General features: G+C 41.7%; 1 protein-coding gene across 5 annotated transcripts in view; it reads right to left on the reverse strand.

Moving 5' to 3' along the window:
• LOC140202864 (myosin phosphatase Rho-interacting protein-like) overlaps positions 1 to 18,926 on the reverse strand; it is a 305,303-nt gene that overhangs the window by 86,916 nt on the left and 199,461 nt on the right. For all 5 annotated transcript variants that reach the window (XM_072268356.1, XM_072268355.1, XM_072268357.1 and 2 more), the window contains one exon: positions 1,265 to 1,799. In XM_072268356.1, the coding sequence (XP_072124457.1) occupies positions 1,265 to 1,799 (535 nt within the window). The remainder of the gene's footprint in view (positions 1 to 1,264; positions 1,800 to 18,926) is intronic.

Consider the following 18,926-nt stretch of genomic DNA (forward strand, 5'->3'; position numbering starts at 1 on the left):
CTACCAATAATTTACCTACTACTGATGTCAGGCTCACCGGCCTGTAATTAACTGGTTTACTTTTGAAGCCTTTTTTAAACAACAGAACAACATGAGCTACCATCCAATCTTCCAGCACTGCACCCGTGGCTAAGAAAGTTTTAAATGTTTCTGCCGGGGCCCCTGCAATTTCTACACTAGTCTCTCTCAAGGTCCGAGGAAAGATCATGTCAGGCCTGGGGGATTTATCTACCTTTATTCGCTGTAAGGCAGCAAGCACCTCCTCCTCTTTAATCTCTATATGTTCCATGACACTACTGCTTGTTTCCCTTCCTTCCATATACACTATGCCAGTTTCCTGAGTAAGCTGGTGAGAAATAAGCAGTAAGACAATTCAGAACTGTTTTCCCTTGCTGTTGTTTCAAGCCTTCAAGCCTTCAAACAGCCGGGAGTAAAGATGAAATGTTTTCACTACTTCGTTAGAAACTACGAAGAATTTGAAGGTATTGACAATCACCTTAAATGATAGAATAAAAATGAAGATTTGGAAAATTCAATCATTGAAAGCATTGTTTGAAGGCAGTTCATTATTTACAGTAGTTGCCTGCAGTGATTTTGTTCATTTAGTCAATCAAAAGAACATGGCCAAATACACACTGGATGAATTCCTCTATTGATAACACTTAGGAACTAATACACAATTCTGTACCACAGTGGTAGTATTGGTAGCATTCTAATCTGTTCTGCATTTTATTTAGATACATAATTTTCTACTTAGTTAAATCATAGTTTGTCATTTTTATACCTTTTAAACTATTATCATGAAACTTTGGCTAGTTGGTTCAGCTGCTTATTTGTGGCAAGATGTACTGGTCCCAATGTGTCCCAATTAACTGGAATCCACTGTATTTAGACAATCTTAGAAATACATTATTTATTATAAATTGGTATAAACCAAAGAATGTAATTCAGAGCAGGAAATTACCAACTGGTACTTCTATCATGCATGTCCTGTGCTAATATATTCAAATCAATTCTTTCCTCATAATTCAACCAATCTTATGGGAGAAATAAAAGTAGAAATTTAGAGGATGAGTAATGGAAGAGGTATGTTTTTTAGCTGAAATTAAAAAGTTGCTCATTTTGCTGTTCATTTTTTTGCATATAAAAAAGCTGATTATATGAAATTTATACATCATTCTCATTCATACTTCCAAATATTTCAATGATCATTTGCAAAATAAGCTGTACTATCTCCCACCTCGCAGGATTGGTTATACTTTACCTCCTCTTCTAGCATTAATGTTAGATCTTGTGAAGGAGATCTATCTTCATTGGAAGGCTGCACAATGAGAATTGGAATCTGTTTCTCCTCTCGTAGTGGTGTACTTTCCACTTGCTGCCATTGATTTTCAATTTCCACATTAACACTTTTAGGTTCTGGGCATATGGATGTATCCACTTCCATCCTGTTCATATCATCAAGAGCAGTTGTTTCAAATCGCTTACGCCTCTCCTCACGCCGTCGTGCACGGTCCAGCTCCAAGTTCTGGAAGTCTTTTTCAGAATTAGACACAGTCTTGAGGAATAGAGTAGTAGTTCTGCGGACATTTCCTCCATTGGACTCCCGTTGTCCTGGGCGAAAGTCTGCCCAGTCAAATGTTTTTGAACGCCCTTCTTTCCTTCGTTCCAAAGCCCTACTTTTCTTTTGTTCAACTTCTACACTAGTTCCATCAATGGAGGTCTGTTGTGTCTGCCTTCCGTTTCTAGATGCACCTTCAAACAAAGTTTTCGCTTTAAACTTCTCTTCCGGCAAGCTTCTGTTGGAAACCAAAAAATATTACAATCATCAGGTTGAAATTATCAGATGGATATACTTATACAGTGGTTTTCTTCTTGATTCCCGGTGACTCTGCTTTTGTCCATTAATTTTGCATGTGTACAAACTAAATAGATTTGATAAGGATAGGGATAGTGTAAAATTAAACCACAAATACAATGTAGATGTAAAATATAAACCAAAAATAAAAATGGAAACAGCAAGTTAGACAATATCTGTGGTAAAACAGAGGTAATATTTCAGATCAATAACCTTGCATAAGTGGTTGAAGTATTTATTACACTGTACAGTTGGTTCACAGCCCAATTTCTGCCTTGTTGATCCAGAGACAACAGTTTATATTCAATCACAGTAGTAATTATTGATAATGGACTTCAGGAAGGATAGTCAAGGGAACACACACCAGTCCTCAACAAGGGATCAGCAAAGCAAAGAGTGAGCAGGTTTATGTTCCGGATTGTTAAAATCTCTGAAGATCTATCCTGCACCAGTGTATTGATGCAATTACAAAGAAGGCACGACAGCAGCTACAGTGCCTATGAAAAGTATTCATCCCCCCACGCAATACAGACATCCCACCTCTCCTGGAAGTTCCGGGAGTCTCCTGCATATTAATAGTGGCTCCCTGACGCCCACAAGTTATATACAATATCACGGAAATCAATTTTTTTGAGAGCGAGTGCGCAAGCGAGAGCAAGAGGGAGCACGAGAGAAAGCGAGAGATAAAGCAAGCAAGAGTGCGAGCGAGAGCGACCATGAGAGAGAGAGAGCGAGCGAGAAAGCAAGTGAGAGAGAGCGCGAGAGTGACCACTAGAGAGAGAGAAAGCGCGAGCGAGAAAGGGAGAGAGAAAGCAAGTGAGAGCACAAGCGAGAGAGAAAGCGCGGGTGAGAAGGGGAGAGAGAAAGCAAGTGAGAGCGCGAGCGAGAGAGAGAGAGCGTGAGAGAAAGCGAGAGCGCACCATGCCAGAGTGTTCCAAAAAAGAGAAAATATAAAACGTATGTCACCCCAGACTACCCTAAAGTGTACCCCTGCCTAATCGGGGTCAAAATAATGACAGTTTTGCTCGCTGCACTGTTTGCAACAGTGACTTTTCTATTGCCCATGGTGGGTTAAGACTGTAAATGTAAAAGACATGTTGAGGTGAGTTTAACAGGTGTCATTCGTTCATTAGTATAGCTAACATTATTTAAACTAGCTGGCTAGCTGCTAAGGAGCTACTCTATTGCAGACATCCCACCTCGCCCGGAAGTTCCGGGAGTCTCCCACAAATTGATGGTGCTACCTCCCTGAAATGAGTTTTTGCAGGTTGGGATGTCTGCCAATAGTTTTCATGTTTTACTGTTTTACAACACAATCAGTGGATTTAATTTGGCTTTATTGACACTGATCAACAGAAAAAGACGCTTTCATTTCAAAGATCTCTACAAAGTGATCTAAATTAATTACAAATATAACACAAAATAATTGATTGCATTAGTATTCACCCCCTTCAAATCAAGATTTAGTAGATGCACTTTTGGCAGCAATTACAGCCTTGAGTCTGCGTGGATAGGTCTCTATCAGTTTTTCCCCATTCTTCTTTACAAAACTGATCAAGCTCTGTCAGATTGCCTCTCAACCATCAGGCTCTTGAACCAGAGGGGATTACTTAACTCAACCCAATCTTGAATTGTTCGCACAACCTATGGACTCACTCAGAGTCCTGATGAGGGGCGTTGGCCAAAACATTGACTGTTTACTCTTTTCCATAGATGTTGCCTGGCCTGCTGAGTTCCTCCAGCATCTTGTGTGTGGAACTCACTTTCAAGGACTCCATCTCATGTTCTCCATATTTATTGCTTATTTATTATTCTTATTCTTATTATTTGTTTTTCTTTTTGTATTTGCAGTTTATTGTCTTTTGCACATGGGTTGTTTGTCCATTTTGTTGTATATAGTTTTTCATTGATTCTTTTGTGTTTCTTTGTATATACAATGAATGCCTGGAAGAAAATGAATCTCATGATTGTATATGGTGACTTAAATGTACTTTGAGAAAAAAAAATTACTTTGAACTTTTAATATTCTTTCTATAATGAGGAGACCCAAACTGAACACAATATTCCAAGTGTGGATGAAAAATAAATGTTGCCTTGGTGAGGATGCACAAAGATTTAAAAGAGCTTGGGGCCTTCTGGAATTTTTGGTGGGTTGCAATCATTGTGAGAGGTTATTCGTTGGTGAGGCTGTGCGAGGTTTCAAAAGAGCTTTTCAGTGGGTTGCAATCGTTGCAATCCTTTAGACACTCAGAAGGGGCCAATAAAAAGAAACTAGGAGTAAGCAGAGTGTCCAGTGTAAGAATGATCAGACTTTGGCTCAACATGCTTGGGTGTGAACAGGCTAAGGCTAGAACTTCAGCTTGAGAAGTTAGAGGCATAACAAGTGTAGGCAGGATGGTAGTTAGGTAGTGGAATGTTCTTCTTGTGAGATGTGGGATTTCACAGTACCTAACAATCTCCCTGATGATGATATCTGCAGGAAGTACACCCAACTTCAGCTCCTGACTGACAAGATCAAGGAAATGGAGCTGGAGTTGGATGCACTCAGGATAATCCAGGAGGCTGAAAACCTCATAGATGATTCTTTTACGGCAGTGGTTACACCCAGAAGTGCAGGCTTCAGATGGATGGGTGACCACCAGAATACCCTTTGAATACTACTGGGAGGCGGGGAGGGGGCGTTGGAGATGATCTATAAGGGCTCAGCAGCAGCAGCAGCAGCAAGGCCAGTGGCACTGTAGCAAACTCTGAGGCTCAACAGGGAAGGGTAAAGTGAGGAAGAGTGACAGTGATAGGAGATTTGATAGTTGGTGAGGCAGACAGCAGATCTCGTGCCTGTGAAAGTGAAGGCAGGATAATGTGTTGCCTCACAGGAAATAGGATCCAAAGTGTCTCAGAGTGGCTGCAGAGGATTCACAAGAGGAGCAGACAGAGGTTGTGATGCACATTGGCACCAATGACATAGGTAAAAAGGGGGAAGAACCACTGTTCAGTGAGTATAGGGATTTAGGGAAGAGGCCGAAGAGCAGGACCACCAAGTTAGTAATCTCTGGAGTTCTCCCAGTATCATATGCTGGTCAAGGCATGAATAGAATGATATTCCAGATGAATGAGTGACTGAGTTTGTGGTGTAAGAGGCAGGGTTTCAAATTTCTGGATCACTGGGATTTCTCCTGGGGAAGGTATGAACTATACAAAAAGAACTGGTGACACCTGAACCCAAAGGGGACCAATATCCTTGTGGGCAGGTTTACTAGAACTGCTGAAGAGGGTTTAAACTAACCTGGCAAAGGGATGGGAACCAGAGTAATAAGGCTGAGGATCGGACAATTGGTATAAAAGTCAGAACATTCTGCAGTGAGGAAGGACAGGCAGATTATAAGGCAAAATTGCAGTCAATGGGATGAGTTGAAGCATAACATAGGGAAAAAAAAATCGAAAAGAGTGATAAATACAGGATCGAAGATGTTACATTTGAATGAACACAGTATACAGAATAAGGTAGATGATCTTGTAGATCAGTTAGAGATTGGCAGGTATGACACTATGCATCACTAAGTAATGGCTGAAAGAAGATCATAGTTGAGATCTTAATATCCAAGTATACACTTTGTAGCAAAAGGACAGGCAGGTAGGCAGAGGGAGTGGGGTGGCTCTGTTGATGAAAGATTTAATAAAAACCTTAAAAAGAGGTTGCATATGATCAGAAGATGTAGAATCCTTGTGAGTAGAATAAATAAATTTCAAGTGTTAAAAGACCCTAATGGGAAGTATATACAGACCTCCGAACAATAGCCAAAATGTGGGCTACAAATTACAATGGGATATAGAAAATGTATGTCAAAAGGTTAATGTTACTATAGTCATTGGAGATTTCAATATGCAGGTAGATTGGGAAAATCAGGTTAGTGCAGGATCCCAAGAGAGGGAATTTGTAGAATGTCCACGAGATGGCTTTTTAGAGCAGCTTGTGGTTGAGCCCACTAGGGGAAGTCAATTCTGGACTGAGTGTTGTATAATAAACCATTTGATTAGGGACAATGATCATAACATGACAGAATTCACCCTGCAGTTTGAGTGGGAGAAAGTCAGATGCATCAGTATTATATCACAGTGGAGTAAAAGGAATTACAGAGGCATGAGGGAGAAACTGTCCAAAGGTTGATTGGAAGGGGACACTAACAGGGACGGCAGCAGAAAAGCAATGGCTGCAGTCTCTGGGGGCAAATTGGAAGCAGCAGGATAAATACATCCCAAAGATGAATAAATATTCTAAAGGATGATGAGGCAACCATGGTTGACAAGGGAAGTCAAAGACAGCATAAAAGCAAAAGAGGGCTGATATATTGCAAAAATTAGTGGGAAATTAGAAGACTGGAAGCTTTTAAAAACCAACAGAAGGTTTTGATCAACTATATGAAGAGAAAAGATGAAAGATGAAGCTAGTCAATAATATAAAAGAGAATATCAAGAGCCAAAAGGACCTATTCTGCGCTATATCACAATAAATAGATAAAAATAAATGGAAGTATTTTCCAGATATATAAAGAGTAAAAGAGGGACCAGAGTAGCAAGATAGTAATGGGGGACAAAGAAGTGATGGACAAACTTAATAAGTATTTTGCGTCAGTCTTCAATGTGAAAGACACTAGCAGAATGCAAATAACTTGAGAGTGTCGGGGCAAAAGTGAATGTCATTGCTGTTACTAAGGAGAAGATGCTTGGGAAGCTGATAGGCTTGAAGGTAGTTAAGTCACCTGGGCCAGATGGACTACAGCTCTGGCTTCTGAAAAAAGTAGCTGAAGAGATTATGGAGCATTAGTAATGATCTTTCAAGCATTAGCATGGAGCATTAGTAATGATCTTTCAAGAATCAATAAATTCTTGAATGGTTCCAGAGAACTGCAAAATTGCAAATGTCACTCCACTCTTTAAGAAGGGAGGGAGGCAGAAGAAAGGAAATTGTGGACTAGATAGTCAGACTTCAGTGGTTGGGAAGATGTTGGAGTTCATTACTGAAGATGAGGTTTTGAGGTACTTGAAGGCACATTATAAAGTAGGTCAAAGTCCGCAAGGTTTCCTTACAGGGAAATCTTGCCTGACAAATCTGTTGAAATTCTTTGAAGAAATATCAATTAAGATAGACAGAGGAGAGTCAGTGGATGTTGTTTACTTGGTTTTCAGAAGGTCTTTGACAAGGCGCCACAGAAGAGGCTGCTTAACAAGATAGCCCATTGTATAGCAGGAAAGATACGAGCATGGTTAGCAGATTGGCTGACTGGCAGGAGGAAAAAAAGTGGGAATAAAGGTCTATTCTGGTTGGCTGCCGGTAACTATTGGTGTTCTGCAGGGGTTGGCATTGGGTCCGCTTCTTTTCAATTGAATTGAATTGAATTGACTTTATTACTTCATATCCTTCATATACTTGAGGAGTAAAAATCTTTATGTTACGTCTCCATCTAAATGTGCAATGTGCAGTGTATAGTAATTTATAATAAACAGTATGTACAACAGGACAGTCAATATAACATAGAAATACAGTTGTGTCAGTATGAATTAATCAGTCTGATGACCCAGTAGAAGAAGCTGTCCCAGAGCCTGTTGGTCCTGGCTTTTATGCTGCGGTACTGTTTCCTAGATGGTACCAGCTGGAACAGTTTGTGGGTGGGGTGACTCGGGTCTCCAATGATCCTTCAGGCCCTTTTTATACACCTGTCTTTTGTAAATGTCCTGAATAGTGGGAAGTTCACATCTACAGATGCACTGGGCTGTCCGCACCACTGTCTGCAGACTCCTGCGATTGAGGGAAGTACAGCTCCCATACCAGGCAGTGATACAGCCAGTCAGGGTGCTCTCAATTGTACCCCTATAGAAGTTCTTAGGATTTGGGGGCCCATGCCAAACTTCTTCAACCGTCTGAGGTGAAAGAGGCACTGTTGTGTCTTTTTTACCACATAGCCGGTATATACAGACCACGTGAGATCCTTGGTGATGGTTATGCCAAGGAATTTAATGTATCACATAATATATCAACAATTTGGATGACAGAATTGATGGCTTTGTGACCAAGTTTGCAGATAGGTGGAGGGGCAGGTAATGTTGAAAAAACAGGGAGTCTGTAGAAGGACAAGTTGGGAGAATGGGCAAAGAAGTGGTGGATGGAACATTGTATAGTCAAGTATCTGGACATGTATTTTGTTAAAAGGAATAAAGGTGTTGACAATTTTCTAAAAGGGGAGGAATTTCAAAAATCAGAGGTGAAAGGGATTTGGAAGGAGGAAGTGGCCTTTTATAAAAGGAAAGTTGTGCTTGGTTGTGACTTAGTGCTGGAAATAGCAGAGGATAATTATTTGGTGTCTAATCTGACAAGTTAGAAGAGGAATCCCATAATTGTTCCAGCAGGGAGGGGAAGATGAGAGTGTGGTACTAAAATGGACATATTTGAGTGTTTTAGCACCAATATGGAGCACAATTTAGATAATATTATCAAGGTAGATGAATTGGAAAAAACAGAATAAAGCCCTTACAGAAGAAAATGTAAACAAGGTAGCTGTGAAAGTGGATATTAGTTGTTAGTCTACCCTCCAAGTGGCTAAGCAGGAAAGGTGCTGTTGCAGATAGATAACTTGAAGATGATTGATGGGTTGCGATTAGCTGCTGCTGCTAGTTCAGTGCAAGAGCAGGGAGCTGCATTGATGTACCAAAAGAAGCAAAGAAGTAGCCCCATGCAGGATTAGAATCAATACATATTCTAGGTATCCCACAAAGATAGTGATAGCTAAAACCCTTGTGGTTTCACAAAAAAAGTGAATGGAGTGAATTCATGAAAAATTGAGGTTTTGGTTAACTAAATAATTTTACTCAAGCAATTCATAAATTTGATTACTGCAATCGTGGAAATTTCTTAACCTAGGAATTATTGGAATATTACCTCACGGAGAGATTCAGATGAATTTGAGGGAAGATAGACAAAAGCACTTGGGAGAAAGAAACAGGGTTCAAAGACAGCAATACACCATGGATACAGGCCCTTTGGCCCAACGAGTTCATTCCAACTAAGGTGTCCACCTAACTAAACCCAATTTCCTGCATTCAGCCCATATTGCTACATATACCTATCCAAGTGCTTCTTAAATCATACAATTGTACCTGCCTCATTCACTTTCTCTGGCAGATCCTTCCATATACTCACATAGTCATAGTCATAGTTATACTTTATTGATCCCAGGGGAAATTGGTTTTCGTTACAGTTGCACCATAAATAGAACCATAAATAGTTAAATAGTAATATGTAAATTATGCCAGTAAATTATGAAATAAGTCCAGGACCAGCCTATTGGCTCAGGATGTCTGACCCTCCAAGGGAGGAGTTGTAAAGTTTGACGGCCACAGGCAGGAATGATTTCCTATGACACTCTGTGCTGCATCTCGGTGGAATGAGTCTCTGGCTGAACGTACTCCTGTGCCCACCCAGTACATTATGTAGTGGATGGGAAACATTGGCCAAGATAGCATGGAACTTAGACAGCATCCTCTTTTCAGACACCACCGTGAGAGAGTCCAGTTCCATCCCCACAACATCACTGGCCTTATGGATGAGTTTGTTGATTCTGTTGGTGTCTGCTACCCTCAGCCTGCTGCCCCAGCACACAACAGCAAACATGATAGCACTGGCCACCACAGACTCGTAGAACATCCTCAGCATCGTCCGGCAGATGTTAAAGGACCTCAGTCTCCTCAGGAAATAGAGACGGCTCTGACCCTTCTTGTAGACAGCCTCGGTGTTCTTTGACCAGTCCAGTTTATTGTCAATTCGTATCCTCAGGTATTTGTAATCCTCCACCATGTCCACACTGACCCCCTGGATGGAAACAGGGGTCACCGGTACCTTAGCTCTCCTCAGGTCTACCACCAGCTCCTTAGTCTTTTTCACATTAAGCTGCAGATAATTTTGCTCACACCATGTGACAAAGTTTCCTATCGTAGCCCTGTACTCAGCCTCATCTCCCTTGCTGATGCATCCAACTATGGCACAGTCATCCGAAAACTTCTGAAGATGACAAGACTCTGTGCAGTAGTTGAAGTCCGAGGTGTAAATGGTGAAGAGAAAGGGAGACAAGACAGTGGCCTGTGGAGCCCCAGTGCTGCTGATCACTCTGTTGGACACACAGTGTTGCAAGCACACGTACTGTGGTCTGCCAGTCAGATAATCGAGAATCCATGATACCAGGGAAGCATCCACCTGCATCGCTGTCAGCTTCGCCCCCAGCAGAGCAGGGCGGATGGTGTTGAACGCACTGGAGAAGTCAAAAAACATGACCCACACAGTGCTCGCTGGCTTGTCCAGGTGGGTGTAGACATGGTTCAGCAGGTAGACAATGGCATCCTCAACTCCTAGTCGGGGCTGGTAGGCGAACTGGAGGGGATCTAAGTGTGGCCTGACCATAGGCCGAAGCAGCTCCAGAACAAGTCTCTCCAGGGTCTTCATGATGTGGGAGGTCAATGCCACCAACCTCTTGTGTGAAAAACTGCCCATCATGTCCTTTTTAAATCTCACCCTACATCTATGTTCCCTTGTTTTAGACCCTCCGAGCCTGGGGGCGGAAGAGACTTACAATTCACCTTATTTATGCCTCTCGTAATTTTAAACATTTCTATAAGGTCGCCCCTCATTCTCAATGTTCCAAGAAATAAAGACCTGGCCTGGCCTAGTTCTTTAGAACTCAGATCAGAGGATCTATCCTGGGACCAACATGCAAGTGTCATCAAAAGAAGGCATGTCAGCACCTCTACTTTCTTTGAAGTTTGTGTAGATTCAAAATGTCACGAAAAAGTTTCACATTTTCATTGATGTACTGTGGACTGGTTACATCACAGCCTGGTATGGAAACACATTGGTTGTTTGGCAGTCTTTATCTGTTTATGTATACTTTACATAAAAATCTATACATATATACACATATACATACATATACACACACACACACACACACACACATGCACACATTTATATTTATACATACAGTTCCTGTAAAGTATTCACCTCCCTTGGAAGTTTTCACATTTTGTTGTTTTACAAAATTGGATCACAGTGGATTTAATTTGGCTTTTTTGACACTGATCAACAAAAAAAAACTCATGTATCAAAATGAAAACAGATTTCTACAAAGTGATCTAAATTAATTACAGATATAAACACAAAATAACTGATTGCATAAGTATTACCCTTATCTAATATGACACACCAGACCATCACTGGTGCAGCAAATTGGTTTTAGAAATCACATAATTAGTTAAATGGAGATCACTTGTGTGCAGTCAGGGTGTTTCAATTGATAGTAGTAAAAATACTCCTGTATTTGGAAGGTCCAACTGCTGGTGAGTTAGTATGCTGGCAAAAGCTACACCATGAAGACAAAAGAACACTCCAAGCAACTCCGTAAACAAAAAAATACAAGTCAGGAGATGGATACGAACAAATTTCCATGTCACTGTATATCCCTTGGAATACAGTTAAGTCAGTTATCAAGAAATAGAAATATGGCACAGCTGTAAATCTGCCTAGAGCAGGCTGTCCTCAAAAACCCAATGACTGTGCAAGAAGGGGACTAATGAGGGAGGCCACTAAGAGACCTATGAAACTCTCTGGAGGAGTTACAAGCTTCAGTGGCTGAGATGCGACAGACTACACATACAACAACAGTTGCTGGGGTGCTTCACCTGTCGCAGCTTTATGAGAGAGTGGCAAAGAGAAAGCCACTGTTGAGAAAAACTCACAAGAAATCTCAGCTAGTGTTTGCCAGAAGGCATGAAGGACACTCATGCTGGAAAAAGGTTCTATGGTCTAAAGAAACCAAAATTGAGTTTTTTGGCTATCAGACTAAGTGCTACGTTTGGCGTAAACCAAATACCGCACATCATCAAAAACCCTTCCCCTATCCCAGTTTCACTCTGCCCCCTCCCCCAGCTGCCTACTACCTCCCTCCTGGTTCTGCCTCCTTCTACTACCCATTGTGCTTTTCCCCCATTCCTTCTTCACCTTTCCTGCCTATCCCCTCCCTCACCCCTTTATCTTCCCCCTTACTAGTTTTTCACCTAGAACCTACCAGCCTTCTCCTTTCCACCCTCCCCCCACCTTATTTATAGGGTCCCTGCCCCCTCCCTCTTCAGTCCTGACGAAGGGTTCCGGCCCGAAATGTTGACTGATCATTTCCACAGATGCTGCCCAACCTGCTGAATTCCTCCAGCGTGTTGTGAGTGTTGCTTTCACCCCAGCATCTGCAGAGAATTTTGTGTCTATGAAGCATGGTGGTGTCTGCATCATGCTATGGGGATGCTTCACTGCAGCAGGCCCTGGAAGGCTTGTGAAAGTATAGGGTAAAATGAATGCAGCAAAATACAGGAGGAAAACCTGATGCAGTCTACAACAGAAATGTGACTTGGGAGAACATCTGTTTTCCAGCAAGACGGTGACCATAAGCACAAAGCCAAAGCCACACAGGGATAGCTTAAAAAATGTTAATTTCTAAAGTCAGAGTCCATACCTCAATCCAAATGAAAATTTGTGGCTGGACTTGAAAAGGGCTGTTCACTCATGATTTCCATGCAATTTTACAGAGCTTGAGCAGTTTTATAAAGGGGAATAGGGAAAAATTGCAGTTTCCAGGTGTGCAAAGCTGATAGAGACCCATCCACACAGACTACTCAAGGGTGTAATTGCTGCCAAAGGTGCATCTACTAAATACTGATGGGGGGGGGGGGGAGGGGAAGAGTAATTATGTAATCAATTAATTTGTGTTTAATAACTGTAATAAATTTAGACCAATTTGTAGAAATTTGTTTTCACTTTTATATGAAAGAGTATTTTTCTGTTGATCAATGTCAGAAAAGCTAAATTAAATTCACTGTGATTCAATGTTGGAAAACAATAAAACATGAAAACTTCCAAAGGAGGTAAATATTTTTTATAGGTACTGTTGATAATGAATTTATTTTGAACTCCAGTCTTGGCCACCATCATTAAGTGTTCTAGTTCAATCATATATTTCTTATTACTGGCCAACTAAAACTGTACATAATAATTCTTTGGTTTCATCAGGCCATAGAACCTTCTTCCAGCTGACGTCAGAGTCTCCTACATGCCTTCTGGCAAATGCTACATGACTCGCATGCAACGTAATATACCATCTCCTATTCTTAATGCCCTGATGGACAAAGGCCTGCTGGTAAATGCCCTTCTCACCACCTGTCCACCTGTAATGCTACTTCAACAAACTATGCATTTGTACTACTAGATTCCTCCACTCCATTACACTCTCCATTACCCTACCCTACACAGTGTCCTACACTGATTTGACTTTCCAAGATGCATTACCCAACACTATCAGTACTGAAATCCATTTGCCAATCTTTGGCCTACTCCCCTAACTGATCAACATTCCCTCTATAACCTTCTTCACTATCAACAGTACTTCCTACTTTCATATCATCCACAAACTTACTGATTAAGTCTTTTGTATTGGCATCCAGATAATTTATATAAATAAGAAATAACAAGGGTTAGCTGTGGCACATAGTTAGCCATCAGCCTCCATTCCAAAAACAACCTTCAATCACCTATCTCCAAGCTAATTTTGAATTCACTTGACCAGCCCTCCCTGGATTTCATGGGACAAAACCATTCAGATCAGCCTACTAGGCAATTGCTAAATTCCAGATAGACAACATCCACTACCTTTTCTAAGAACTCTGAAAGGTTTGTTAAGCATGATCTTCCATGCACAAAACCATTTTGACTCTTACTAATCGCTGTCTATCCAACATAGAATAGTACAGCACTAGATAGGCCATTTGGCCCAGGATATTTTGCCGATGTTGATGCCAATTTATACTGAAGGTTCTCCTCCTGTTTATCATCCATATCCCCCCATTTCATTCACATTCACATTCATATGCCCATCTGAAAGCCTATTTTAAACTTCACCAAATTGCCTAATTCCACTACTATCCCTGTTGACCTTTCTCAGGCACATACCACACTTGCCCCACACATTGCCTTTAAAATTTCCCCCTCTAACCTTAAAAACATGCCCTCTCCTGTCTGACATTTCTATCATGGGAAAAATATTTTGACAGTCTCATGTATACCTTGCATTGTTTTAAAACCTTCCATCAGGTCTCCTTAGCCTCTGCCGTTCCAGGGATAATAACCCAAATTTGTCCAAACTTTCCTTCTAGCTCAGAGCCTCTAATTCAGGCAGCATTCCTGGTAAACCTTTTCCACATTCATCCATTTATGGGGCAACCAGAACTGCACGCTGACTAAAGCTTTACACTTCCTTACTCTTACATTCCACACTCCTCTCAATAAAGGCAATTATGACTCTAAATTGCAACCGGTGATGAGGCTCTGATTGGGGACTTCCAGAGCTTTGGGGAAAGTGGAGTTACCCCTTAGTCATTCATTGCTCCCAGGGCCACTCTGACCCGGAACAGTAGCACCTGCAACTGTTCCTGCTCAGGATACGAGCGAAGGCCAACGGCGGATCCGGCAGGTTCAGTAACTGAACTTATGACGGAGAAGGCGGATGAGTTAGGACCTCAAATGTCATCGGTTATAGTACAGGCGGATGAACATTTGGGAAGAGAAATGGCGATTTCTTTAGTTCACCCAACGGAAGGCAATAGCAGACCACTGTTGCTAGATACTAGGTTTCCTAGAATCTATTTAGATTAGATTAGATTATGAGAACACGCAGTCCTCTTTTATTGTCATTTAGTAATGCATGCATTAAGAAATGATACAATATTCCTCCGGTGTGATATCACAAAACACAGGACAGACCAAGACTGAAAAAACTAACAAAACCACATAATTATAACATATAGTTACAACAGTGCAACAATACCATAACTTGATGAAGAACAGGCCATGGCGCAGTAAAAAAGTTCAAAGTCTCTTGAATGTCCCACATCTCACGCAGACGGGAGAAGGAAGAAAATTCTCCCTGCCATGCCCGAACACAGTCCAACTCTGAGTCGTCCGAAAACTTTGAGCCTCCGATCAGCCCTCCGACACCGAGTACCGAGTACCAAGCACCAACTCTATCCAAACGATTCGACCTCAGTCTCATTCGCCAGCAGCAGGCAAAGCCGGGGATTTTGGGGCCTTCCCTCCAGAAGATTCTCGATCGCCCAGTAACAGCAGCAGTGAACCGGCGTTTCAGAAATTTCTCCAGATGTTCCTCTGTGCTTTCACGTCTGTCTCCATCAAATCAGAATTGTCCATGGCGCCTATTTAACGGATACGATATCATTTTCACCAGAGAGCTGCGCACGCACGGCACGCTGCTATCTTCTCCTCCCGTTATTTGCTAATAAAACCACAGTCAAACTCACAAAATGTATCGCACAACAACAGCGTCAAGAGGATCTTCAAGACAATTCTGAAGATGCTTCGCTCAGTAGGGTTTATTCTGGGCAGCAGGGGATCCCTGACCATCATCAAGCTACTGCTCATAAAGTTCAAGTAACACAAAAGAAAATTATTGCCATTTGGAATACAAGAACCCTATATCAAGCATGAAGATTGGGCAATGTGATAAATGAAATGGAAAGACGAAAGATTAACATCATGGGAATTAGCGAAGTTCGTTGGATAGGTGCTGGAACATGTCAGAATAGAAATAAAACACTAATTTATTCTTGTGGAACATCCTATACTAATGGAGTAGGAATTCTTATGGATGAAAACATGGCAAAAAGTGTCTTAGGACATTGGGCAATATCAGAAAGAGTGCTCCTTGTTAGATTCAGAAGACAACCATTTGATTTAGCAATTACACAGGTTTATGCACCAACAACAGATGGAACAAATGAAGATATAGATAAATTCTATGAAGAACTTTACACTTTATTGTCGCCAAACAATTGATACTAGAACGTACAATCATCACAGCGATATTTGATTCTGTGCTTCCTGCTCCCAGGATTACAAATATTAAATATTAAAAATAGTAAAAATTAGTAAATATAAAAATTTTAATTATAAATCTTAAATAGAAAACAGAAAAATGGAAAGTAAGGTAGTGCAAAAAAACCGAGAGGCAGGTCCGGATATTTGGAGGGTACGGCCCAGATCCGGGTCAGGATCCGTTCAGCAGTCTTATCACAGTTGGAAAGAAGCTGTTCCCAAATCTGGTCATACAAGTCTTCAAGCTCCTGAGCCTTCTCCCGGAGGGAAGAGGGCCGAAAAGTGTGTTGGCTGGGTGGGTCGTGTCCTTGATTATCCTGGCAGCACTGCTCCGACAGCATGCGGTGTAAAGTGAGTCCAAGGACGGAAGATTGGTTTGTGTGATGTGCTGCGCTGTGTTCACGATCTTCTGCAGCTTCTTCCGGTCGTGGACAGGACAACTTCCATACCAGGTTGTGATGCACCCTAGAAGAATGCTTTCTACGGTGCATCTATAAAAATTAGTGAGGGTTTTAGGGAACAGGCCAAATTTCTTTAGTTTTCTCAGGAAGTAAAGGCGCTGGTGGGCCTTCTTGGCAGTGAACTCTGCTTGGTTGGACCAAGTCAGGTCATTTTTGATATGGACCCCAAGGAACTTAAAGCTTTTGACCTGTTCCACTTGCGCACCACCAATGTAAATTGAGTTGTGTGGTCCGCTACTCCTTCTGAAGTCAACAACCAATTCCTTTGTCTTGCTGGCGTTGAGGGATAGGTTATTGTCTTCGCACCATGCCACCAGGTTCTTAATTTCCTCTCTGTACTCGAACTCATCATTACCCAAGATACGGCCTACAATTGTTGTGTCATCAGCAAACTTATATATTGAGTTTGATGGAAACTTGGCTACACAATCATGGGTGTACAGTGAGTACAGCAGGGGGCTGAGTACACAGCCTTGTGGGGCACTGGTGCTCAGAGTGATTGTCAAGGAGAGCTTGTCCCCTATTTTTACAGCCTGGGTCCTGTCTGTGAGGAAGTTGAAGATCCAGCTGCAGATCTGAGTGCTAAGGCCCAGGTTCCGGAGCTTAGGAATCAGTTTATTTGGAATGATGATATTAAAGGCAGAGCTGTAGTCAATGAAAAGGAGCCTTACGTATGCATCTTTATTCTCCAGGGGTTCTAAGGGGGAATGTAGGGCCAGAGAGATGGCATCTGCCATTGACCTGTTGCTCCGGTAGGCAAATTGCAAAGCGTCGAGGTTGATGTGTTCCATAACCAATCTCTCTAAGCACTTCATAGCAATTGATGTCAGAGCCACAGGTCGACAGTCCTTCAGGCATGCCACCTTGCTCTTCTTTGGCACTGGGATTATTGTTGCCTTCTTGAAACACGAGGGGACCTTAGACTGAAGCAAGCAGCAGTTGAAGATGTCAGCAAACACTCCAGCTAGCTCATTTGCACAGGCCAGGAGAACCCGTGCTGGGATGCCATCTGGGCCCGTCGCCTTCCTTGGATTTATCTTCAGGAAGGCCCCTCTAACGTCCTCCTCAGTGACGATGAATCTCGATGCTACCAGGTCCGGTTCATCCGGAGGGAGTGGGACGCTCCTCTTCTGTTCGAATCTTGCGTAGAATACGTTAAGTTCATCAGGAAGAGAAGCGCCACAGTTATTGATAGTCCCAGCCTTTTCTTTGCGCCCAGTGATCTCATCTAGACCCTGCCATAGTCTATACTGGCATCCTTCTGGTTAGCCTGGGCTTCCAACTTGGCTCAATATTGCCTCTTTGCACCCTTAATTGCTTTCCGGAGTTCACACCTGGATTCCGTGTAGCGACTGGTATCCCTGGACCTAAAAGCTGCAGCTCTAGCCTTTAAAAGGGACTTGACCTCATAATTCATCCAAGGTTTCCGGTTAGGGAATACCCGGATCGTCTTGCGAGACACACAGTCCTCCGTGCATTTCCAAATAAAGACCGTGACAGCTGAGGCATACTCATCGAGGTTAGCTGCCGAGTCCTTGAATACTAACCAGTCCACTGATTCAAAGGAGTCACGGAGAAGCTCATCCGTTTCCTCCGTCCAACGCGACACTACTTTTGACACCGTGACCTCCCGCTTCAGTTTCTGTTTGTAAGCCGGGAGGAGGAGTATGGCCTGATGGTCCGATTTTCCGAAGTGAGGTCGTGGGATGGAACGGTAGGCATGCTTACCTGAACAAGCAAAGAATGGATGCAAATCTCAAGATATTGTTATTGTCATGGGAGATCTAAATGCTAAAGTAGGACAAGGTGCTGATGGAAATAACATAGGAAAATTTGGACTAGGGAAAAGAAATAAAAGAGGCGAGAAATGGGTAGAATGGTGCAAGATGAATAATCAGGTCATTATGAATACCCACTTTAAAAACCATTCAAGACGCTGATGGACCTGGAAAAGTCCAGGTGATAACACCAGAAATCATATTGACTTTATTACTGTAAACCAAAGATTTAGAAACTCAGTGACTCAATACAAAACATATCCAGGTGTAGACTGTTATAGTGACCATAACCCAGTAATATGTCATGGAAAAGTAAAACTCAAAAAACTAAAGAAGCAAAAACCTGAAAAATCCCTTGACTACTCGCAATTAATTAAAGAAGAAAACTTAAGACAAAAATTTACAATTGAAGTAAGGAATAGTCTAGAAATAGAATCTGTTGAAGATGATAGCAATCATGTAGAAATGAAATTTAACTCTCTAAAGGATCCCTTGGTAGAATCAGCAAAGTCAGTAATTCCTAAAAAAGAAAAAAGCACAAAGAATAAATGGATGACAGATGAAATCAAAAATCTAATGGAAAAAAGGAAACGGAAGAAAGCAAATCCAATAGAATATAAGTCCTTAGATAAAAAAGTTAAAAGCTTATGTCAAAAAGCCAAAGAATGGTTAAACCAGGAATGTGAGCAAATAGAAAGAATCCCTATTACTGATCCAAAAAGGTTACATCAACAAATCAAGAATATCACTGGTAAAAAGCTCCTCTGTTCTTCAGGTGGATGTTTGAAAGCAAAGGACGGTACCATTATCATGAAAAAGATGAAATTATGAACAGATGAACTGAGCATATTCAGGAA

Source organism: Mobula birostris, chromosome 9, assembly GCF_030028105.1.
Source record: "Mobula birostris isolate sMobBir1 chromosome 9, sMobBir1.hap1, whole genome shotgun sequence".
In the NCBI taxonomy this organism is placed as follows: Eukaryota; Metazoa; Chordata; class Chondrichthyes; order Myliobatiformes; family Myliobatidae; genus Mobula; species Mobula birostris.